This window comes from Dromiciops gliroides, chromosome 6, assembly GCF_019393635.1.
Source record: "Dromiciops gliroides isolate mDroGli1 chromosome 6, mDroGli1.pri, whole genome shotgun sequence".
Taxonomy (NCBI): Eukaryota; Metazoa; Chordata; class Mammalia; order Microbiotheria; family Microbiotheriidae; genus Dromiciops; species Dromiciops gliroides.
The window spans coordinates 132,478,587-132,502,985 of NC_057866.1; the positions used below are offsets into that span (position 1 = coordinate 132,478,587).

Below are 24,399 nucleotides of genomic sequence, written 5' to 3' on the forward strand. Positions count from 1 at the left end.
CCCCATATCACCCTCATTCCTTTCTCTTACTCCTTTCCCTACTTCCTTCCCTGTTGAGAAAGATAAATTTCTATTCCCAGCTGAATGTCTCTATATAATCTTTCCTCTTTTCACCAATTCGCATGAGAATGAGGTTCAAGTATTGTCCATCAATCCCCTTTTTCCCCTCCAATGTAAAAACACTTCCTTGCATGCCTCTTTTATATGAGATAAATTTCCCCATTCTTCTCCCCTTTCCCTTCTCCCAATACATCCCTCTTTCTCATCCCCTTCATTTTTTTAGATCATCCCAACAGAATTCACTCACAGCTGTGCCCCCTATCTATGTAGGTTTTTCCAATTGACCTATTAATGATAAAGTTCTTAGGAGTAACATGTATCATCTTCCCATAAAGGATTGTGAATAGTCTATCCCTATTAAGTTCATTATGATTTCTCTTTTATGTTTACATTTTTATGTTTCTCTCAAGTCTTTTGTGTGAAAGTCAGATTCTCTCTTTAGCTCTGTTCTTTACATCAGGAATTCTTGAAAGTCTTTTATTTCATTAAATATCCATTTCCCCCCGGAAGGATTATACTGAATTTTGTTCAGTAGGTTGTTCTACATTGTAATACTAACTCCTTTGCCTTCCAGAATATCATATGCCAAGCAAGAATTTAAATAACTTTTCCAGTCACATAGCTAGCAAGTATCTTAGGAGAGATTTTAATTCAGATCTTCCTGACTCTAAGTCCAATATTCAATCTACTCTACCACCTATCTGCCTTACATACACTTTTATATTGGCAAGTATTAATGCAAATCTATGTGATTAATTAGATAGTATCCAAAATAAGTACATATACTTTATTTTCTGCAATGTAATCTCTAATATACTGTAAATAGAAATCCCCAAGTGATTTTTAGGTGAAATTTCAGAGTTTGGTATTTTATCTTCTAGCAAGCAGCAATCTCATTATGGTATTTTCAAGAATAGTTTATTTACATTGGCTGACCCTGAAATCTAACATTGCCAAGATATTATGCAACTTTCACTGCTGAAGTTCTTCATGTTTTTCTTCATAACACATAAAGACCAATTTTTTGCCATTTAGGAGATATTTTTTTAAATTCTATCCTGGAATATCAAAAGTTGTGTAAGTAATGAAAATGAGTATCACAGAAGCATAAATGTGTGAATAGGAAATGACTCACTCTAGCGGTCCTATCATATCCAACTTTGAATAGAACACTCAGCAATAAAGCTTGTGAAGTGTGTATACCTATGTGAACATATTCATATCTTGTTATATAGACATATATGTGAACATAATATGTTTATGATGTGTTTCAGAGAGAAAGTTTCAAAAATCAAAAGTATAGATGAAGTTACTGAGTGATAATTCTCTGAGAAATGATGGGGGAATGTTATCAGGTTGTTACTCTATTTGCTATATGATGTATCAGTGAAATTAACCATAACAGATAAAATAATACATACATACATATTTCTATGTCTTTGTGTGTGTGTGTGTGTGTGTGTGTGAGAGAGAGAGAGAGAGAGAGAGAGAGAGTTCCATGATTTCAAAAAGGAATACTTTCTCCACCAATACATTTTATAATTCTTTAATACTTTATCACCCCCATGTGATCCTTGTTCATTAATGTATAATCATACTAACAATCAAATGATCTTTCTCTAAATCCTTTGAATTAAACTTTGTACCACGTAAAATAGATTTACTTTCTTTTTAATACTTAAGACTTTGTGTTGAAAATTTTTTAAATGGATTTCAGTTTATATTATTATTTAGCATGTTAAAGGCAAGCTTTTACTTTGTAAGAGAAATAAAAATGTAAATTAACCTATATTTTTGTCAAAAACACGTAAGTATATCATCATATATTTTACAAAATTTGTTATCAAAGTGTAGGACTAATAAATAATTCTCTTATAAGCTAAGCCTGTTATGAAATTTTTCTGTATGGAATTATTGTGATGTGGGTCATTTCCTTTGGTATGTCCTAAAGCATGTGGTTTGTTCCACTATAAAGCTATATAAAATAAGATAGAGTCTTCTAAATAGCCATTTATTTTTTTAGAACAGGATCCAAAAAAGTGAAGTTTACATGAAATTTTATATGAAATTCCAGTCTTTTATCAGGCTGTGGCATTTAACATATTTATTACATTATATATTTCCTACTTGTTTGTTGTCCTTCATGCTCAAAGAGGACCAAAATGATTATATCAGGTCCAAGGTCATACCAATATGATCTCAGAAGGCTCTACCTCAAGTTGGGCATAATTAGTTTGCATGTACATTTGGAGTACAGTTGTTAACTTTCCCATTATGTATAGACACATTTTATCTCCACTAAACATTGGCATAAAATCACTACAGTTCTCTGTAGGAACCTTAAGATACATATGCAGGTTTGTCACTTCAATGAGTTACAAATCCCACATCCCTGAAAACTTAATATTTGAAGACCCCTAAATAATTTTCAGACATGCATGATTTAAATCTTTCTCTGATCTATATCCAATTACCAATTTCCTGATTGTGTCTTTGCCTGCAGTTATCTTAACATGCTTCTGTAAACTTGGGGTTTGGGTCTAACTATTAATACTAACAAGTCACGGAATTCGATGCTTTAAATCAGATTGCTTATCTTGGCATTTGCTGAGGAAGAGCACATGATATTTGTGAGTACTGAGTGAAGTCTGCATTTCTTTTGCAAAAAAAATTGTATCTAGCATTTTTATTGGGCTTTAAAGTTCATAGAACCATGAACAAATATTTGCCTCATTTTGTCTTCAAAACAGCTCTCTGTAAGCATTCAGGGGTCTTGCCCATGATCAGCCAAGTAGGATGGGGGTGGATTCAAACTCACATCTGATGACTCCAGATCCAGGGCTCTTTGCACACACTGCATCTCACTGACAATGCTCAGGGAAGAAGTAAAAGGGGGCAGCTTCTTTGCTCTGCTTTGCTCCATTGATAATGATTTCTTTCATTCCGTGTCTCTCTTGACTTTATCCTGGGAAAGCTAAGCAGGGAGTTTGCTTTGGATACTTAATGAAGTGGAAGAAAGCAGTTGATAAGTTGAAGTGTACTACCTGGGAAAAAAGAAACAAAAAACAAATAGCACTGTAATGTAGATGCTATTATTATCTCATTTCACACAGGAGGAAACTGGGCACAACAGTAGTTAAGTAACTTTCCCCATGGTCACAATTCTATTTGAACTCAGGCCTTCCTGACTCCAGGTTCAGAGCTCCATCCTTGGAGCCACGTAGCTCAGCAAAAGTCATTTGTCTTCAGAAATTGAATTTTCCAGCCTAAATTTGCAATTGACACTATTCAGAGTTGCTATTTCAGCCAATATTTTCCTATGATGCCTAGGTCTCCCCTAGGATTCAGTCAAGTAATCAATCAGACTAGAAATTTCGTAGATCAGGGTTTTTAAACTTTTTCCACTCATGGCCCAGTTTTGCCTGAGAAATTTTTATACAACCCCAGGTATATAGGTTTAGAAAATATGTATACATAACCTTGTACTGTTGTCATATTTTTATGTCACCCACATTCAGTTGCTTGACCCCATTTGGTGGCGTGACCCACAATTTAAGAAGCTTTGTCATAGATGACCTAGGCACTGAGGTCAACATTTAAATCTTAGATCACACAACAGAAAGCTGCTGGCTTCAGAGTCAAAAGACTTGGATTCAAATCCCAATTCTATCACTTACTACTCTTCTGATCTTGCCCAAATATTTGGCCTCCCTAGGTCTCTTTCCTCAGTTATAAAGTGAAAGGTTGGACAGTAGGTTCTCTGAGGTCTCTTCCAGTCAAGATGAATGACACCTCCTAGATCTAATGATTCTACTGATGATCCATTCTTATCCTATATTCTTGGAGGTAAATCTGAAGGAAATTAACCTTTGAGGGGAAAAGGGATTAATTTCCATAAAGTCAATTGAGTCTTACCTCCAGGGGTATGCTGGAGCCAGCTAAAACCTGCCAAATGTTAAATTTTCAGTGTGACTATTTAGACCTCAGAAGTCAGCAAAGATTAAAAATCAAGGTTTGGGTTATTGTTTTTAATTTATCTAGACTTAAGAAAATGATGGAGAAAATGTTAATAAAGCAGATTAAGCTTTAAAGCATATAATATGTACTTTTTTCAGTTAATTCTTAGTTAGTAGCCTCGCTCCTGTTTACCTACCTGTATTCTGTTCTGACTTCCCTTCACAACTCGAATAAATGAACATTTTTAATATATCAATTCCTATATTTTTAATCAGTATCTGATTGATTTAATTTATCTGCAAGGAAACTCTGTTAACCCATCCTTGATGCCCTTGTTGACACTAGGAAACTGAAAGCAGATGAAAATGAGGTTTTAGAATCATAAGATAATTCTAATAATAGAATGTTACAGCCAGAGGAAAAATTGTCATTTCACATTTCTCCCTAAAATAATAGACAAGGAAACTGAGGTATAAAGCAGTTAAATGATATGTCCACAGACATTAGGCAAGTTGGAAACTTGAATTGAGACCTCCTAAATCCCTATCCAATATTCTCCTACCTGAACCATGATTCAAATAATGCCTCCTTTATTTATTAGATGTGTAACCTGTTTGCTAATCTAATTGTTGTCCCTCACAGTTGGTTAAATTTCTATCTGAATTATCTCTTGTGTTTTACTGCCCCTTTCTTATTTTTTTTTGTTGTTGTTGTTAAACTTCATACCTGAACACATTGTATAGACATATAATCATTAAAGCCAACAACTATTTAAAATGTTTTTATTCTAAATAGACAGAATTAAAATATATTTACAAAATATTTAGCTCAGTTCAGACTTTCTGTTTTAGTTGATAAGGAGGGGTTTGTGTGTGTGCGTTTGTGTGTATGTATGTTTTTATATCTTTTAGAACTGGCATTAATTATCCCGCAAGTTTTCAGAAAGTTATGATTTTAGGAGGTCAACCAATCATAGATTTGAAATAGATTATTTCCAAGTGATATGAAATTTATTCAATTTCAGATTTTCTATGTATAATATTTTAACATACATTTATAATGTGGTATAGTGAAAAACGATAATTTGGGAGTCAGTAGGCCTTGATTTTAATTCCAACTGTCACAAATTAGCAATGTGAACATTATCAAGTCACTTCACTATGGGTTTCAATTTTCTTATGTATAAAGTGAGATTTTTAGAAAATTATGTCTATACCAGCTCAAAAAATGCTGATAATTATGTGCTATTGGGTTTTCTCCTTTAATCAGTATAGATTTGTAAATAACCAAATTACTTTCTCACTTCTTACTTTTGCAGTAGTTTAAATCAACTTTTGATCAAATATTAAAATTTTAGAAGGCACAAATGAAAGGATATTTGTGGCCAGGCCACAATGTTAAATGTATGCCCAGGGTAACTCATGCCTCCAGCACAGTAGAGATGCTGCTATTCTCCAGTGTTTTCATCACTGTTGTCATCACATTCCTCCCTATTGTTCTTTTCTGGGTTCCATACTCTCTCTGCCTCATGTTTTCTGTGAATTGCATCTCTGCTTTCCATAACATCATCACTACTGGATATCACTGTGCAGCTTTCTGCTTCCGTCTATTCAGGTTCATTGATTAGAAAGCCTTTCCCTGACAAGACTTTCTTGATTGGCATGCAAATGAACCTGGGAAAAGCCCAAAAGCCAGGAGAAATATTCAGGGTCTGCGTTTAGGGTGTGTGTGTGTGTGTGTGTGTGTGTGTGTGTGTGTGTGTGTGTGTGTGTGTAACAGGCCAAAGAAAAAATACATGATTTTTTATGTTATACTTTATGTTATCTTAAACCTTCCTGGTTTTCATACTTGATCATGTATTTATATGTTGTATATAGGTATCATATTCCACTTTTTTAAGACTAAAATTTCTGTACAAAACACCCAAGATCATAGACTTAGAGCTGGAAGCAACCTTAGAGGTCATTGAGTTCAACATCTTCATTTTACAAATGAGAAAACTGAGGGTCACAGAGTTAATCTCCCAAGGTCATCCAGTTGATAGATGTCTAGGTTGACATTGGAACTTGTGTTATCCTGACCCAAGATCCAGTGCTAAACTCACTTTGTCACTTGTTAGTAAGCCATAGTCATTGCATCATAATTTTAAATGAGAAATAATCCAACTGTTGCAAAACATTGCTAATTTTTTAGTGTAAAGACATTTTTGAAATGAATAGTTATTAAAAATGAAAAGATTGAAAAAATAAGTAGAAAACTCAGAATATGAATAACAATATTGCAAAGACTATAGCTTCTTTCTGTCACTTAGTGGAATACTATTTTAATGCTGGTCTTATAGATCAGTGGATACTCCTTTCAATGAATATAGATTAGAATCTATCCGTTCCTCATTCTGTATAACTTTCACTCATACACTCCTGTAAATCCAGTTTTCCTTTAGATCACTTGACATTAAATAGATACTAATGGAGAATGGGAACTGTCCTTTAGTATTTCCTCATTCTCTTTACATCACTGATCATATTTCTCTCTAATGAGATGATACATGATGCCTCCTTTCTCTGAGGACATGTTGTAGCCTATTCATACCCCAAATGATCTTCTCCTTAACCCTTTGGGTGGCCACATTTGAGGCAGTCCAAGCTTCACAGTCTTATAGGATTTCTCATCCTTTTTAATGTCACAGACCGCTTGGTCAGTCTGATGAATCCAATGCACCTCTACTCAGAATATTTTAAATGTATAAAATCAGATATATAAGATCCCTAAAGAAACCAACTAAGTTGAAAATAGTTATACAATATTTTTAAAGCAACTTTATGACCCCAAGTTAAGAGCCCCTAGTATAGCATCATTCTATGGTGAATTAATCCTGTTCTATTATACCTTTACTGAATCTAGTTACTATCTTTTTCTTTTCTTTTCTTTTTTCAGGGCAATGACGGTTAAATGACTTGCCCAGGGTCACACAGTTAGTAAGTGTCAAGTGTCTGAGGTCAGATTTGAACTCAGGTCTCCACTGTGCCACCTAGCTGCCCCTAGTTACTATCTTTTGGAAAACATGGACTGGCCTATGGTTAATACAAATCTTTCTGCCAGCTATGGATTTTCTGTTTTCTAGTGCTTGTTCAAAGATGATGCTGAAATAAATTTTGGGGTAAACCAAATTTGTGTATTAATCTGGAAGATGAGGCTGATATTCCTAAAAGTGACACACTAAGGCAATATATGTGTTTCTGTTATGTATGATGTGTTTAAATGAGTCTTCACAACTCTAAATCAAGCCTTTATAGCTTTTCTGATTGTATATACCTCTTATTACAATGTGCATTTTAGTTTTTCTTCCTCTAGCTATTGGAGTTAGAAGGTTTAACCTTAGCTCAGGAATTTATGTTCCCAAAGAGATGTGGAATAAAGACTGTACTGTTTTTCATTTTAGTTAGAAGAACTCTTTGTAACTCAAGATCACTGTTCTTGAAATGGGGACTCTTTTTAATAGGGAAGCATTGTTACTTTTTAAAAGGCAACCTGAGAACAATGACAAATTGTCATTAGAACCAAAACTTTGGAGAATGATCCAGGACCCCATTTGGATGGCTGCCCACTCAAATTGTTCTAAATACCTGTGATATCACTGCCAAGCCACCTGTTCAGCAATAGCATGAATGCAGAGGATGACCAAATTGGCTTAAACATTTTTATTTCCATTTCTTTTTTTTCCAATGCACTATAAATATATGTTTGTCTATGATAATCATCTGACATGCATCTCCACAGGAGAACATGCAGACCCTTTGGGCTAACTGTTAGCCTACTAAATTGCCCAATGGGTGTGGGGTATTGCCTCTTATTAATCTTTCAGTGAAATTACAGAACTTTTTTTCTGCTTAAGGCAATCACTAATGAATCAATTTTAATTTATAGGCTAAAATAAAATCCTCATTAAGCCTGACAAACTGTAGCCTCAGGTAAACACAAAGCATTTCCACTCCAGAGCTAAATGAGTTCTGCTCTAGATGCTCCTTATTCTGCTATCATAAGAGTCAGGGTTCAGAGGTCCCATGTCACATCAGAGAAAGCAACATCTTAGGGAAAAAAAGAGGGGAAAAAAAAACAGGAAAAGTAACTCCAAGATAGAGTGCTATGTGGAGATAAGTAAGAAAATAACATGAAGGCTAACTACATGTCAGGTCTTATAAATAAATACTTAAGACATTATATTTTTGGCTGTTACTGTTTTCAGATGAATTTACAGGCAGAAAGACTAAATTTAGAAAGCTACTGGAGATGTTTGTGCGAAGCACCCTTAAAGACTTTTGGCAGCTTTGGTGTGATTAACTGTCTTGTTTATGGCAAAAAATAAATCACTTCCCATATTTTGTAGAAAGGAATTAATAGGATCACAGATCTAGAATTGAAAGGGACCTTAGGGTGCTTCAAGTCTAACAATTTCTTTTACAGATGAGGAAAATGTGGACCAGACATGTGATGTTACTTGCCTAAAGTCATTTGCAGAAGTTGCCTTAACAACTACAAGAACAACTTACTGATCAGCATTTCAATACCAATTTTGTTGTCTTGATAGTCTCTCTCATTTGCCCTTTTATTTTGCTTTAATTTTGAACCTTTAACTCGCCCCTCACTGCTGTTTAGAAGCCCTTATTGAATATCACAGGGGCCTGCTCCAAACCTTCCAGTCCTGCAACCTACTCATGGTCTTGCTCTCACAGTTCCTGAGAAGTAAAACCAGGCCATCTTCTGGGAAGAATGCCCTTCATTTTGTTCCTTCTTCTCCCATCTAACTCAATCCTCTCCCTTTTCCTTCTGCTGTTTCTCTTTCCCTCTTTCATGTTCTCCCCACTTCTCATCTTTAGATTTTAAATCTCTCCTTTCCTGAGCTGAAGGCTGCTGGTGGCACAGTGGATAGAGTGCTGAGCCTGGAGTCAGGAATTCCTGAATTCAAATCCAGCCTCAGACACTTAATAGTTATATGGCTCTGTGAAAGTCACTTCACCTGTTTGCCTCAGTTTCCTCAACTATAAAATGGCGATAATAAGAGTACTTGTTGAGAAGATGAAATGAGATATTTGCTTAAAAAAAAAGATATACTTAGCATAGTTCCTGGCATATAGTAAGCACTGTGTAAATGCTTATTCCATTTTCTTCCTCTCTTGCCCTGTAAGCATATTCAAATCTATTCTAGTTTTTAATGGGGGTGATGGGAGATTTTTCCTTGACTCAAGTATCTTGCCAAAGAGTATCTTATCTCTCTCCATTAATTCACTAAAAAATATCTTGAAGGAGTAGTCTATGTCTATTACACCTACTGCTTCCTCTCCTCTCTGTCCACTCACTCTCCCACTCACCATCTGGCCTTCGATTACACCATTTCTTAAAATTCCATCTCAAAGTCTACAAAAGATCTTCTAATCATTACCAGATTCAATGATCTTTTCCCAGTTCTTATCCTTTCCAATCTCGGAATTGTTTATCACTTCACCCAGTTCCCCATACCCATTTGGAAAGCTTTTTCCTTTGACTTCTATGACATGCATCATCACCACCACCACCACAACTAATATTTACATGGTGCTTTAGTGTTTGCAAAATATTTTACATATTTTATTTCTTTGTTTCCCGCAACAACCCTGCACTCTCTTAGTTCTCTACCTAACCATCTACCTCTTCTTAAATATCCTTTGTTACTTCCTCTTCCTTGTTCCTTGGTGAACCTCTCAAGGCATCAAATATCCCCTTTGCAGCCAATTTCCATGTCTCTTTTTTCCATATGAACTCAAGTCTTGTATTTCCAAGATGTTTTATTCCTCCTAAATCTATCCTTCATCGCTGGTATTCTAGTCACTTTTCCCTCCCTATTTTCCTTGTGTATCACCCTTGCTTTCGCCTCACTTTTTTCCCCCTTTCATAGTGTTAATTAACCCTTGTTGTGGACCAGGACAAAAATGAAAGTGGGTAGTCTAACCATCATGTTCTCATTGCATCAGCCAGGGTTGTTGCGAGCTAAAATATTATGGGGCAGAATTGGGGTAGCTTGAATTAACTTTGAATACAGATGGATTAAACCAGAACCCATCTTTGAACCCTTTGGACAAAGAGTAAATAAAGTCAGCTCTGGGACTCTGGAGAAGAGCTCTTGAGGCCCCAGGAATAATTCTTTGCACTGAGCTACTTATCTGATTTTATCTTTTTCTGAACTACCTTTACCATCTTTCAGAGTGCTTTTATTTGGGGATTACTGATATGTTTTTATTAAAGAAATTTCCTATCTTAAACCTCAGACTTTGAGTGTTAGATCACACCAGATATGGAGCTATTACAGGTACAACCCTATAGTTCACCAATTCAGTTATACACTGTTCTCTCCTCTACCCTTTATTCCATTGTTGCCTTGTCCCATCACTTTTCATCCCTTTCCTAATTCCACCCTGGCTTAGTACCATCTGTGCTTTCTGCTCCATTCTTGAGTTACTGAACTCTGCTACAGAAAATAAAACAACTGCCAAGTGTTTCCACTACAAATTATATAAAAATTATAATTATATAGAAAACTTTATTATATATAAAACTTGAGGCCCAGTTTATATTATATATAATATAAATTATATACATAGATATATAACATATATAGCCATACTTTATGTTATATAACATACATATATACATGCAATATATGTGTTTTATATATATACACACACACACACACACAAGTAATATAAACTGGGTCCTAAGTTTTATATAACACATAGCATATTCTATATTTATACAATATTTATGTTTATAAATATATACTTACAAATATAGTTACATATAACATTTATATTATTATAGAATGTATCATATATAATGTTATATATGACATATAATATAAACTGGTCCCTGAGGTTTTTTTACTTCACTTTTCTTCTCAAACTGTCTATGGCTACTTCCCCTTCCTCTCACTAGAGGGCTTTGCCTTTTACTGTACTTTGAAAGTGTGAATCCTAATACCCTCTACTACAACAGAGCCTCCCCACTATATCATCCCCTAATTTCTCTTTGTCCCAGTCTCTGAGAAAGAGAAGGCCAAACCCGCTACTTCTCTTCTTGATTCCCATCCCTTTTTTCATATTATACTTCACTATCCAATGCTTCTTTCTCTGTGTCTGCTGTGATATCCTATTATTTGTTAGAATCACCTAGATGGTGCAGCTGATTAGTGCTGATCTTGAAGTCAAGAATCCCTGAGTTCAATTTCAGTCTCAGGAATCTATTAATACTTTGAACCTGGGCAAGACACTTAACCCTTCCTCAGTCTGTTTCCTTATCTATCTCTTTGAAACTCTTCTTTCCAAATATAATCCAAGGATGACTTCCTCCATTAGGCCTTTCCTTATCTTGACTCTACCCATTCCCAGTTAGATCTCTCTTCCTCTTAACATTCCTTTGTGTGTGTGTGTGTGTGTGTGTGTGTGTGTATTTTTTTTATCTGTATGCGTGCTTCTCCCTTCCTCCATAGTAGAATATAAACTCTTTGAGGGCAAACATTATTTCTCTTTGATCTCTGTATCCTCAGGACCTTGCACAGTGCCTTGAATGTAATAGATACTTAATAAAATTTCAATTCAATTGATTGCTATGATAATAACTACTGTTCCGTTTGTCATAGCTATACTGAAAAGAACACTGCATTTAGAATTAGACAACCTCTGTTCCACCCAAATTTAAATCCCCAATCTGCCATTTCATACCTCTGTGATATTAAGGCCAGTTCTGGGTTCTATATTCTTTGATGTATACCAAATGAAGGATTTGGATTATATGTTTTCTAAGATCCCATTTCAATCTAAATTCTTATGATCCTACATATATAATTGCTTGTGTGTAGATAGCACTTTTAGGTTTGCAAAGTGTTTTTCTCACAACTCTTATTTGAGATAGTTCACATAATTTTACCTCCATTTCACAAATAAAGAATGAGAAGGTCAGAAAGTTTAGGTTATTTGGTTGGACTCTCACCACTAGGAAGTGTGACAGCTGAGACTCAAACACACAGTTAATTTGTTCCACTACAATATGCCTACACACCCATCACTATACCAAAAGCACCTTCAAACCAAACCTATATCCTCTCTTCTACCCCCATAAGCTTTTCCTCTTAATTTTTTTTCAAGGCATTACCTTTCTTGTTACCCGTTAACAGAGACTTGTTGCTTTGAAATCATCATTGACTCCTCCCTGCCATTTATCTCTACCCCGAAACCCCCACTAATGTCAAGGGACTTGCTAAATCCTGTGAATTCTACTTCAGTGTCTTTCAAACCTGTGCTCTCCAGTTTTGAATTCCACCATTCTAGTTTTAGGCCCCATTTTCGCTTTGCTAAACCATTGTATTAATAGCCTTCATCTTTCTAAGGCACAGACCTGATAATGTCACTTGTCAGTTCAAAAAGTCTTCAAGTGATCTCTATTGCCTGCAGAATTAGGTCCCAACTCCATAGCTTGGCAATTAAGGCTTTCCACAATATATATGTAATCTATCTTTCTAGCTGCTTTTTCTAATGCTCCTTTAAAAGTATGCTATAGGGGCAGCTAGATGGCGCAGTGGGTAGAGCACCGGCCCTGGAGTCAGGAGTACCTGAGTTCAAATCCGGGCTCAGACACTTAACACTTACCAGCTGTGTGACCCTGGGCAAGTCACTTAACCCCAATTGCCTCACTAAAACAAAAAAAAAGTATGCTATAATATTCTAACTAAATCAGGTTATTCACCACTCTCCAACCATGTTCCATGTTTCACTGAAGTCTTGTCTTTGTTGCTATTGCTGTTCTCTCTTAGGATATTCTCTCCTCATATCCACCTCTCAAAATTCTACTCATATTCAAGGTGAAGCTCAAATTCTACCTCTTTCATGGTCAACCTCTCCCAAGTCACCTGTGACCCCATCACCTCTGGACCCCTACAGCACTGTACCTCTCTTATAACCATTACCACATTCTGTGTTGGCTTAAGTGAATTTGTCTGCTTGGGGTAGTCTCCTTACTAGTTTCTGGCCTGCAGGGACAATATTTTACTCATCTTAATTTCTCCTGTAGCTTATAGCTTACTACTTTGTACAAAAGAATTAGTTTAGCAAATATTTATTGAAGTAAAATACATCATATTTTTATTTTAATCTTTTATTTGAATGTCATTGTCAGGGGAACACAAGGCATAGCAAAATCAAATTCCTAAAACTGAGTTTGCCTATTGGTGTTAATAACACTATCAGAATGACTTCAGTTAAATTATTATGTATTTTATAAAAACTGAATTAGAAGTCCATTCTCTTCTGCCTTAGGTTTCCAGTTTTAGCTTATTTCTAAACAGCTTATCACTTGCCCATCTAAAAATAGTTTGGTGAAATTAAATGAATTTATTTCAAAACAGTATAATGAAACTGTAGCAGTATGTTCTGAATGTTCTCTATGTAACAGAAATATGGCCCATTCTGAACCAATAGCCCTTTTTAGCTATATGTTTGCATTGGCAATTGATTGTGGGTGAGTTAGGATTGCTTAAGCTTACATTTCTTGATTTTTTTATTCAAAACCACGCTGTGTTCTGCCAGATATTAAGTAAATTAGCATGGACAAATGAAGCAAAATAATTCTACCTTTTCGTTCTTTCTTTCTTTTCTCTCTCTTTCTTTCTTTTCTCTTTCTTTCTTTCTTGTTTTGGTGTATAACAAAAAGTAACCCCCAATATTATAGAAGCCTCAAATTAACCAAAATCCATTAAGTCTGTATAGGAGAGTTCAAAGTGAAATTATTAATAATGTTAACATGCATATGTCACACTACATAGTCTGATTATCCTTTTTTTTTAATCTCTTGACTTCAGATGCAATAACCGAACACAGTGTGCTGTGGTAGCAGGTCCTGATGTGTTTCCAGACCCATGTCCAGGAACCTACAAATATCTTGAAGTGCAGTATGAATGTGTCCCTTACAGTATGTATATTTCTGTACTTTATTTTTTCCAAACCCAAACATTTAAATCTTTTTGTTATTGTTTTGTAGTATCTAGACAGATGTGCCACTTTGTTTTAGATGATGGTTAGACACTCATTGAAAAAAGTAGGAAAATATATTCACATAAAGTATGATGGAATCAAACTAGTTCTTGAAAAACACCTTTTGTAAGTTTCCACTTGGAGATTATGTTCTTTTCCCTCAACTCAAGAAAGAGAGTATAGCCTTCATGTATCCTAAGAATTTAATTCTGAGTGTATGATTCATTTTTATTACATCCAAGAGTATGAAACACAGTGAATGCCTATGTTAACATGTTTTTCATTTATACTAATTTTAGTATGAAATAGCAAGTATTTTGAGAGACAAATTGAGACAGGCTCATACCAGGCTCTACCTACTTGTCAGACCTTGGTACATTCCTCACCAGTGTAAACAAATAGAAAATGAATGATGATAGATGTACTAAGGAATTTAATGGTATAGGAATTGTTAAAATGGGAATTTTTCCTTGATAAAAAAAATTACATCTAAGTCTCTTAAAGTGTCAAATTTTAGAAGACTAGAAATATATTCATTGAGAGTGAGGGCTTAAAAAAAGAGTGAGTACTTCAGCAAAAAAAAAAAAAAACTAAATAGCTTTGTGAAGTAAAGCAATCCTCACAACTTTCATTTCATAGAAGTAGGATTTGCCTTGCCTCAGTTCTATTGTCATTTGTGGTATACATCAAGCACTTTTTTTTTTTTGTCCTCAGGCATATTAGAGAACTAAAACTCTGACATGAAATACTCTTTGGCTTTTCTATCCTAAAGAAACCAAGGTTTTAAGCAAAAAAAAAAAGTTTTTGATTTGACTAGGAAATATTTATAAGATGTAGGATTTTTTTAATGAGAATCAGTCATGGAATCCTATGTGAACATATTCAATATTCAGGTCAGCCCAGCACCACAAAACACCTGGACCCACATTTCACCCCCCCCCCCCGCCCCAGGTTAGTTTTTAGCTAGAATTATATGAAAATATCTGGGGAGTGACAAGCTCAGCATCCCAATGGAATTATAGGAGCATGCCTCCTTCCTTGTTCATCCTAATCTCAAAACCAGAGCATTGATGGTGAGATGTGCTTATGTTTTTAGCCAGGGCGGGGATTGTAAGATCATTTGTTCAAGAGCCACATTGACATTAGGGAAAATAAATGTCATAAGTAAAGTAATATCAGAGATTTTGTCTTTGAATTATTTTATTCACCTATCTTTGAGAAACATTTTCTGGAAAAGATTTAGAAACTAGCTAGATTATAGGAATTAAGTAGATATGGATTTCATGGAAATAATACATGCATGTTTTAGGTCATTCGCTCTACAAATGTTGCTACAAAAAATATATATATATAGCTTTTGATGGCCATGCTTCAGTAGTGCTATTTTGAGAAATGAAAAACTGTAATGTTTCACAAACATTGACATAATAGCTGGAGTTCCTAATGAGGTTTTATTTTTTTGATAATTTATAGATGGTCTGTTGCATAAACCAAGTTAACACTGAGTACATAGTAGTGACAGTCTCATAATGTACTAGAATGGTATTTTTATGTTCATGGTAATGTATTATTTTAATTTTTATAAATAGTAATGTTAAGATATAAATGTAGGACAATAACTTTTTTCCAACACTGTTAAAAAAAATTAGAGAATTTCACAGTTGTCTCTTCAGTTCCTCTGAATCTCTTCAGACTGTTTTGTGATGATAGCTTATTCCTGAAATGTTCTGCCAAGCCTCCTTCTGAAATACCTTCTTCTTAAATCACTTTAATAAAGTGAAACCTTGCTTGTACAGCTCTGTATAAACCTGTCTTCCCCCTAGACATTCTTCTAAGTAAAAGGATTATGGTTTACCACAGATTTCCTTTCTCTGTTGCAAAATTTTCAGAAACAGGCAATACAATCTCTGGGTATCCTTTAGTAATAGGTTTTCTTTAATCCTAAAAAAATGTACTGGTTGTCCTGCAAGGACACCCATGCTATACTAAAGCATTAATCTGACTATTTCATTAGACAATAATCTCAAACTGCTATGTCTAATGAAATAATCAGATTTGTCAGTTTAGCTTCCCAGGTTTTAAATGATTAGTTCTGTACAGTGTGATCCCATTTCACATTATATTCAGTAAATTTTGAATAAAAGACATCCTAATCCATTGGAAATTCAATGAGTAACTTTATCATGATTCTGTAGGGATAAAACTAAGCTAGAAGAAGGTGAAACCATAAAATAACTCATGGGAAATTCTCAAGGAGTAAGTGACTTGAATCCTAGTCCTGTATGTGCAACTCGTTAGCTGTCTGCCCTCCAGCACATCATTTACCCTCTTTGTAATTCCTTCCCCTTGTCTATAAAGTGATTCAGTGGGACTATACAAACTTTAAGCTCCCTTCCATAGCTGACATTTTATTATTCTATGAATGATTCTTTTTCCAAGACAAATCACTGTGTATGTGTCTAATTTTTTTAAATTTTTGTTCAGATGACTGTATGTTATTTCTATTAATTATTGGATACTTGCCATTATTTATCTTTTATTTTTATTGATATGACCTTTACAGAGGCTAATGCATGTTTCAAGCACACAAATCCCCTTTTGTGGTTAGCCCTTTAGCTCCTTCCTTAAATAGATTGTGTTATTTAAATTGCCAACTTTGTTTAAAGCTTTCTAGAAACTGACTACAGACTAGGATATAACTTAGGGAAAAGGAATTTGTATTTATAATGCCCACTATGTGCTAAGCACTTTAGAAACATTTGATTTGATTTCACAACAACCCTCTAAGACAGGTGCTGTTATTATTCCCATTTCACAGTTGAGGTAATTGAGACAAAGTGGTTAAGTGACTTGGCCATAGCTACCTTAAAACCAGCCTCTGCAGTCTAGGAAGAAATGATGATTTTGCATTGATGTGTGAAGCCACTATAAATACACAGAGAAAACAAATTACGTTCTTTAGGAGATCTCTGAGTATAGTTAATAATGCTTTAGGAAAGAATCATGTAATGCTAGCAGAATGCCTAACCTAGAATTTAGAATTAATAACATTAAACCACATTGCTAGTAAAGTACAGAATACTTTCCTCACATCACAGTTCTGAGGAAAGCAGTACAAATATTAATTATGCTATTTTTGCAGCTGAAGGAATTGAGATTCAGAAAGAGAGATCACAGGTCCAGAGATAGAAGGAAACTTAGATTCATCCAGTTCAATCCCTTCATAGTATGGATAAGGAAACTGAACCCAAGAGCATGGAACTGACTATTCCATAGTCCCAGAGCAAGTGTCAGAGCTGGATTTGAAATCAGGCTTCCTAAGTACAAGACCAGTGTTCTATCAACTACAGCATTTTATTTCTCTGCTACTAATGTGTGTGTGTGTGTGTGTGTGTGTGTGTGTGTGTGTGTGTATGACCTATATTAGGGCAGTATATAACATATCAGTCAATCAATAAACATTTATTAAGGACCTACTATGTGCCAGTCACTGTGCTAAGTGCTAGGAATACATAAAAAGGCAAAAACAGTCCTTGCCCTCAAGGAGCTTTTAATCTAACGGGAGAGACAACATAAATATATGTGTGTGTGTGTGTGTGTGTGTGTGTTTGTACACACACACACACACACAAAGTAAACTATATTCATGATAAACAGGAAATAATCAATATAGGGAAGGCACTGGAATTAAGAGGAGTCTCGGGAAGGTTTCCTGTGGGAGGTGAGATTTTAGTTGAAAAGTGAAGCAAGCCAGGGAGGTCAGTAGTCAGAGTGGAGAAGGAGGAGTATACCAGTCTTGGGAGACAGCCAGCCAAAAAGAATCCCTGAAATTGAGAGATGGAGTGTCTGATTCAAGGAACAACCAGCAGGGCAGTGTCACTGAATCAAAGAGTATATGTCATGGAATAAGGTATAAAGAAAACTAGAAGAGTGGGGGGGGGGGGGACTTGGTTATGAAGAGTTTTGAATACCAGAATATTTTGTATTTACTCCTGGACACAATGGGGAGCCACTGAAGTTTATTGAGTAGGGATGGCTAAATGGAGGGTGGATTGGTGTGGGAAGAAACTTAAGACAGGCAAACCACCAGCAGGTTATTGGAGTAATCAAGGTGGGAGGTAATGAGGACCTACACTAGAGTGGTGGCAGTGTAAGAGGAGAAAAGGAAGTATATTTGAGAGATGTTTCAACAGTGAGATAGACAGGCCTTGGCAATAGCATGTACATTCAGTGCAAAGTATCATTTATATTTTCCCCCCTCCATTTAAACCTCTTCATACTTTATGTTAACATTTAAGTTCATGTGAAACCCTGAGATATTTCTGTACCACTCTACTTTCATTCATGCTTCTTCCAATCCAAAAGGTTCCAAATTGAAAACCTTACAGATCACTTGCTCTTCATGTCCTGGGCCTGCTCAGGTCAGGCCTTTCTCATCTAGTCCCCTCACTTTTCTCCCTTGAAGGTGGGGATCAGAGAGGAGAAACATTTAAAGTGTTCACCCCTGAGCTCTGCCATGCTAGAGATGATTATACAACCTCCTTAAAGGGAGGAAAGAAAGTCCTAGATTGTATTGAAAGATCTTCTTTCTTTTTTTTTTCTGTTAATGAAAGCAAAATAAAAACTATACACACACACACAATTTCTAATCATCTGTTAATCACCTGTTCCAGATCAGGAAGTTTCCAGTATTTGTACCCTAAACAGTTAGAGATCCAACACCAATACTACCATATGCTCTGCATGCATTTTAAATTATACAAAATGATATGCATTTCTTTGAGGTCAACTACATATTTTAATATGTAGATACGCTTGTAATGAAGAGAAAACAACAGATAAAACATAGTCAGAAAAGAGAACATAAAGATTTGCTTGACACAACTAACCATCATGTAAGGAGGAGCAGGAGCAAAGGAGTTGGTGTGTGGGGAGGGATGGAGAGAAAAAATAAAACATGTGCTAGGCTTCTCCAGAGTCCCATTAATAAAGTTAGTGTTTCTTTGTCACATAGGGCCAGCCAGTACCCTTTATTCACAGTCCCAAATGCCATTGTGCATTTTAGTACCATTGTAGTCCCTGACTTTGTCTGTCTCCTTCCTGACTCCTCTACCTCCTTCAGATTTCCCACAGGGTAGAGAAAATCCTAAACAGTCTTAAAATCTTGGGTAGGAAATCAGTAAAAGCTACAAGTCCCCAAGAGCTTACCTAGGAGTCCTTTTGATCCTTCCTGTGGGAGATGGAGCGGGAGATACCTGATCCTAACTGCATGTTACATATACTAAGTTAATACCGTAGTTCTTACTTCCTTCGTCAAAGTTAGCTTATGGTATGTTGCCTTCCTCCCAATCTCTTCCTTAATAAGTAAATTCAAGAATGTAAATTACCTTTGGGCTAGCATGTTCTAGTGGAAGGAACAATGGATTTAGAAGGAAAGGAGGTAGGCTCAAATACTGACTTCACTGTGTCTATAACCTAGAAAAAATAGTTTAATTTCTTTGAGGGTACAGTTCCTTCATTGGTAAAATCAAAGGATTGAGGGGGCAGCTAGGTGGCACAGTGGTAAAGCACCGGCCCTGGATTCAGGAGGACCTAAGTTCAAATCCGGCCTCAGACACTTGACACTTACTAGCTATGTGACCCTGGGCAAGTCACTTAACCCTCATTGCCCTACAAAAAACAAAAAAAACAACAACAAAAAATCAAAGGATTGAGCTAAATAATTGTTAAGGTCCCTTAGAGCTGCAAATCTTATGCTCTGGTATTGAAAACTGCTTGAATCATAGAATCATAGAATTTTGAGCTTGAACTTTAGAGATATACTTGCTCAACCCCCTCATCTTATACATAAGGAACCAAAGTCCAATGAGAGTAAATTACTGTCCCAGGATCTCACATGTGGTAAGTGATGGAGGCGAGATTTGAATCTATCTGTTTGGTCCTCCAATTTAGTACTCTTTCTCCATGCTAGAGAGAGTGTGGTTCATTTGAGAAAACGATTTTATATTTTCAGATGCAACCCCTCCTATCACAAATTCCCTTTGAAGAATGAAAATGCCCTGCAAAGCATCAACTTTGAAAATGAGTGATTTTCATGATTAAATCATTTTTTATTCCTTAATTCCCAACATTCAATTTCATTCTTTTCATTTGAATAAATAAGAAATGACTACTACCAGTTTCCATAACACAAATTATTTAGTTATTTCCTCCTATATTCACCACCATAAAATTGGCATACTATTTCTAATGAATACTTGTGATATTAGTATTAGAAGGGAAAGGCAAGTATTGTTTATATCTTGTTTTAGTATAATTGTCAGCACAATATATATTATATAACATACAATGTTGTGCATTATATAATATCCATCTTACTATCTTGATTACAGCATTCATGCAAAAATTATTTGTTTATAAACAACAGTTTTTTGGTTTTTATATCAAGAAAAATGGAGGATGTTAAGTGTGATGATGAGAGCAAAATCTAATCGTTTCATTTTATCAAAAGGGAACAGAAGTATATTTTTTTAAAAAATCAACCTATTGTAATGGGTTGTAGAGCTAGTAAATAGATACAAAATTAAATAATGACACATTTGGGGAATTTCAGCACTGGTAAGAGGCCAAACAAAATACCTGGTAACCTGAAAATATAACTTCAGGTACTAGGAACCCGAAGAAAAGACTACTAATCCTACCTTAACTAATCACTGTCCACCTGGCATTATACAAGTTAATTTCAGCTCTTTGTCATTTGCAAGAGATGTTCTCTTAAGTTCCTTTTGGTGCCAAGATTCTATGATGACATTAAAACTGATAGTAGGGGAGAAAACCATGAGAACACTTTTCCAGAATGTACTTCACCAGTTCTGATTCTTTAGAGTACTTGAAGATAATTTTTCATCTTAATTTTTTTTGTACTTTGTGAAAAAAATTGTTGTTTTGTATTTCCTTATTTTATAATACTCAAAATATCCTCTAATCCTAAGGGAAACTGGTCCAGTCTGGAAGTAGAATAATGAATATTTTTCTCTGCCCCAATTACACATTAGTTAATTACACTATGATTGAGTTTGCTACCTTTGCATTTCTCTGTTATTCTCTTGATGTTTGGTTTCCCTTTTTAGGGAATACACCTCTATTCCCCTTAATACCTGACATAAAATATCCAAAAGGTTAAACATCAGTATTTGGCTATATCCCAATCTTTCTTACCTCCCACTTTCCTCTTATCCCCTACCTTCTATCCTGAAATGGGAATTAAATCATGGCATCCTTTAGTAACATTTCTTTTATTCGGCTTGGTTAAATGAAAGGTTTTTGTGTGGGGAGAAAACAATAAGAAAACTAACCACCCATTAAGAGTATTTCTCAGCAAAGAATCTTTACTTTGTATGCTGCTGATAAATTGTCTTTCTTCCAAGGCATATGATTTCGCACAAGTTGCAGCCAAAAAAGCAGCTTGCCTTCAGTCAAGATCCAGTTTTCTCTTTCATGTCTTTGTTTCTGACCCTTAAAAATACAAAGCTCACATTGCTTACTCTATAAGTCTCTTCTTACTGTGGATTCTCTTAAGGAAAAGAGGGGAGAAAATACACATTTTTCAAGAGCTAAGAGAAATAAGTGTTTAATTAAAACAGCCTTATGTTAAATGGTTTTTCAGGCCTGCTGACTATTAGTTGTTGAAACTGGATTAAATATGGGCATAGATATAATAACTATACTTATATATCCCTATAGTATAGTAAGGTGTCTTTAATACTAATATATGTATAGGGGAGAATTGATAAATCATTACCAGTTGGGGGGTCTTTTCCCCCTGAACCTACCCCCTTCCAAGAACCCTATAGATCTTTGTAGAAATAGAAACTATTTAACATAATTTTGTTTTAATTTGCCATAACTGCAGAATGGGATTTTTGTTTGTTCCAGCATCTACTCTATTCTCAACAATGTTATGTTCAAACTGAAACATAAAAAAATAAATAAATAAACAACAAAAACTGACAAATCCTAGAGGTTTTCAAAGAAAATTCTATCACCCTAATGTCTTGGATAGGAGTAATCTGCAATGCCAGATTAATTCTTCTTGAAGTTCCAAGGAACCATTTTTACACTAAAGAAACTTTTGGACAAAAGGTAAACTTATAAATCTTTTAAATCGTTAAATATCCATCAGCATATAACTCATTTCAATTTGACAAACATTAAACACTGAGCTAGGCTAATATAAAGATAAACTAGAGAAAGGAACAAGGAGGCCCTTTGCCCTTGAATAACTTACCATCTAATAGACAAGATAAAACATTCACAAAGCTTGATATATGCATCTAGAAACACAACAAAATGCATCTAGAATACTAAGGAGAATAAGGTTTCATGGACACAAGTTGCATTGCAGAATTGAGGAAAAAGCATGGCAGACAACATGAGGATTGTGTTTTGTGAATTTCCATTTGTGGACTCCTTTGTATCTGATACAGCACCCAAGCCCAAACATGGAAGGTTCTAAATAAATGTTTGCTCAATTGAAAGGAAATGAATTTAGAATCAGTTTTTCACTCTCCATGTTGATATTCTTCTACTGGAATGGGCAGGGTATTATATCATGATTTTCTAAGCAATACTGATAAAAGAATGCATTCCTCTCTCTTATATATTTGTTCTCCAAATAAATTTGTTAAGATTCTGTTGGAAACCAACAAATTAGAAATGAAGGGTTAAGAATATAGCTTTTTTGTGAAATGGATAGAGTACTGGCCCTGGATTCAGGAGGACCTGAGTTCAAATCCAGCCTCAGACACTTGACACATGCTAGCTGTGTGACCCTGGACAAGTCACTTAACCCCAATTGCCTCACCAAAAAAAATTTTTTTTAAAAAGAATATAGTTTCTTTTCTAGGAATTAGGATTTTTCATATAGGATTCTAGATTTGAAGAGTGTTTTATAGAGATCATTTTAGTACCAATTATTTTTTTATAAATGAGGAAATACTACTTAGAAAGATTAAATAATTTCACAGTTATACAACTAGTTAGTGCAAGAGTTGGCACAAGATATCCTGTTTTGAGTCTTCATCCAGTGTTCTTTATGTAATGTTTCTGTAGAGGTGTTTTTCCATAGACTAAAGAAAGGGAAATGAAAAAACATAACATAATAATGAAATTATCCCCTGGCAAATGAAAATTAACAATAATTTTTTTTAATTCATGGAAAAATAAAAGAAGAGATAACTTCATTCTGAGGAAGGTTATTCATTAAGCTAAGATTCTATATGGGAAAATAAAACCTTCTGTCCTTTAAAATTTGAAACTATACACACTACCCTTGAATATTTAAGGATTTATCAGTTTAGAATAAGAAAATATTTAAGTTTTGTCTAGTCCAACAATCTCATTTTATTGATGAGGAAAGAGAGAACCAAACATTTAAATGTGTTTCTTTAGAGCACCTGTAAGAATGAGAATGGAAACTCAGGCTCCCTGACTTAGAATGCAAGGTTCCTGAGTCCATGCCGCCATAATATACTTTGATTAATTTAACTCTTAAACGTGTGAATTTTTTAAGCATTTGTGAAATGAAAAGGTAGCTTCATTTACTAATGGAAAAAATATTTATTTAAATGAATAATGAATTCCTTATTTTTTCCTCTCCACTATCATTTAATCTTCTTTTCTTTTTTCAGATGGGGGAGGGCATGAAAGGTTCCAGTTCTATTTTGTTATTGGTTTAGAGAAATCCAAGAGATGAGATTTCTTTCACTCACTGATGAAGATTCTGAACTTATTTGAAATTCAAAGTCTTAGATATCTATGGAATTAAGGCATTAAATCTATAGACATCTAACTATACACACACACACACACACACACACACACACACACACTCACACACATATATGTGAAAGATTCTTCAAGCCTTCAACACAGATCTTCTAACTCCCATCACTTGATTCATCCTTTGATTCACTATTTCCTGATACTTCCTATTTGATCCTTACTTGTGACTAATATATCTTAACAATAGTACTATAAACACAAATCTAAGACCCTACTAAAGGTAAGTTTCTACTGGAAAGTCAAAAAGGCAACCTATACAAATAATTCTTATTATTCATATCTTAAGTCATTTTTTCCTCCAAAGAAACAGATTGATAACATACAACAAATTGATAGATCATTCCTACATTAACTACTTTTCCCATCTAAATGGCATGTTTACTTGATAGTTGATATCCTCATTTAATTCATGAACCTGATTAAATGTCTGAGTTTAATCAAATCCTGTGCTACTATATAGACTTAGAGGTTTTGTTACACCAAC

General features: G+C 34.9%; 1 protein-coding gene across 16 annotated transcripts in view; it reads left to right on the forward strand.

Moving 5' to 3' along the window:
* ADGRL3 (adhesion G protein-coupled receptor L3) overlaps nt 1-24,399 on the forward strand; it is a 971,834-nt gene that overhangs the window by 555,830 nt on the left and 391,605 nt on the right. For all 16 annotated transcript variants that reach the window (XM_043972867.1, XM_043972872.1, XM_043972873.1 and 13 more), the window contains exon 5: nt 13,901-14,010. In XM_043972867.1, coding sequence (XP_043828802.1) covers nt 13,901-14,010 — 110 coding nt within the window. The remainder of the gene's footprint in view (nt 1-13,900; nt 14,011-24,399) is intronic.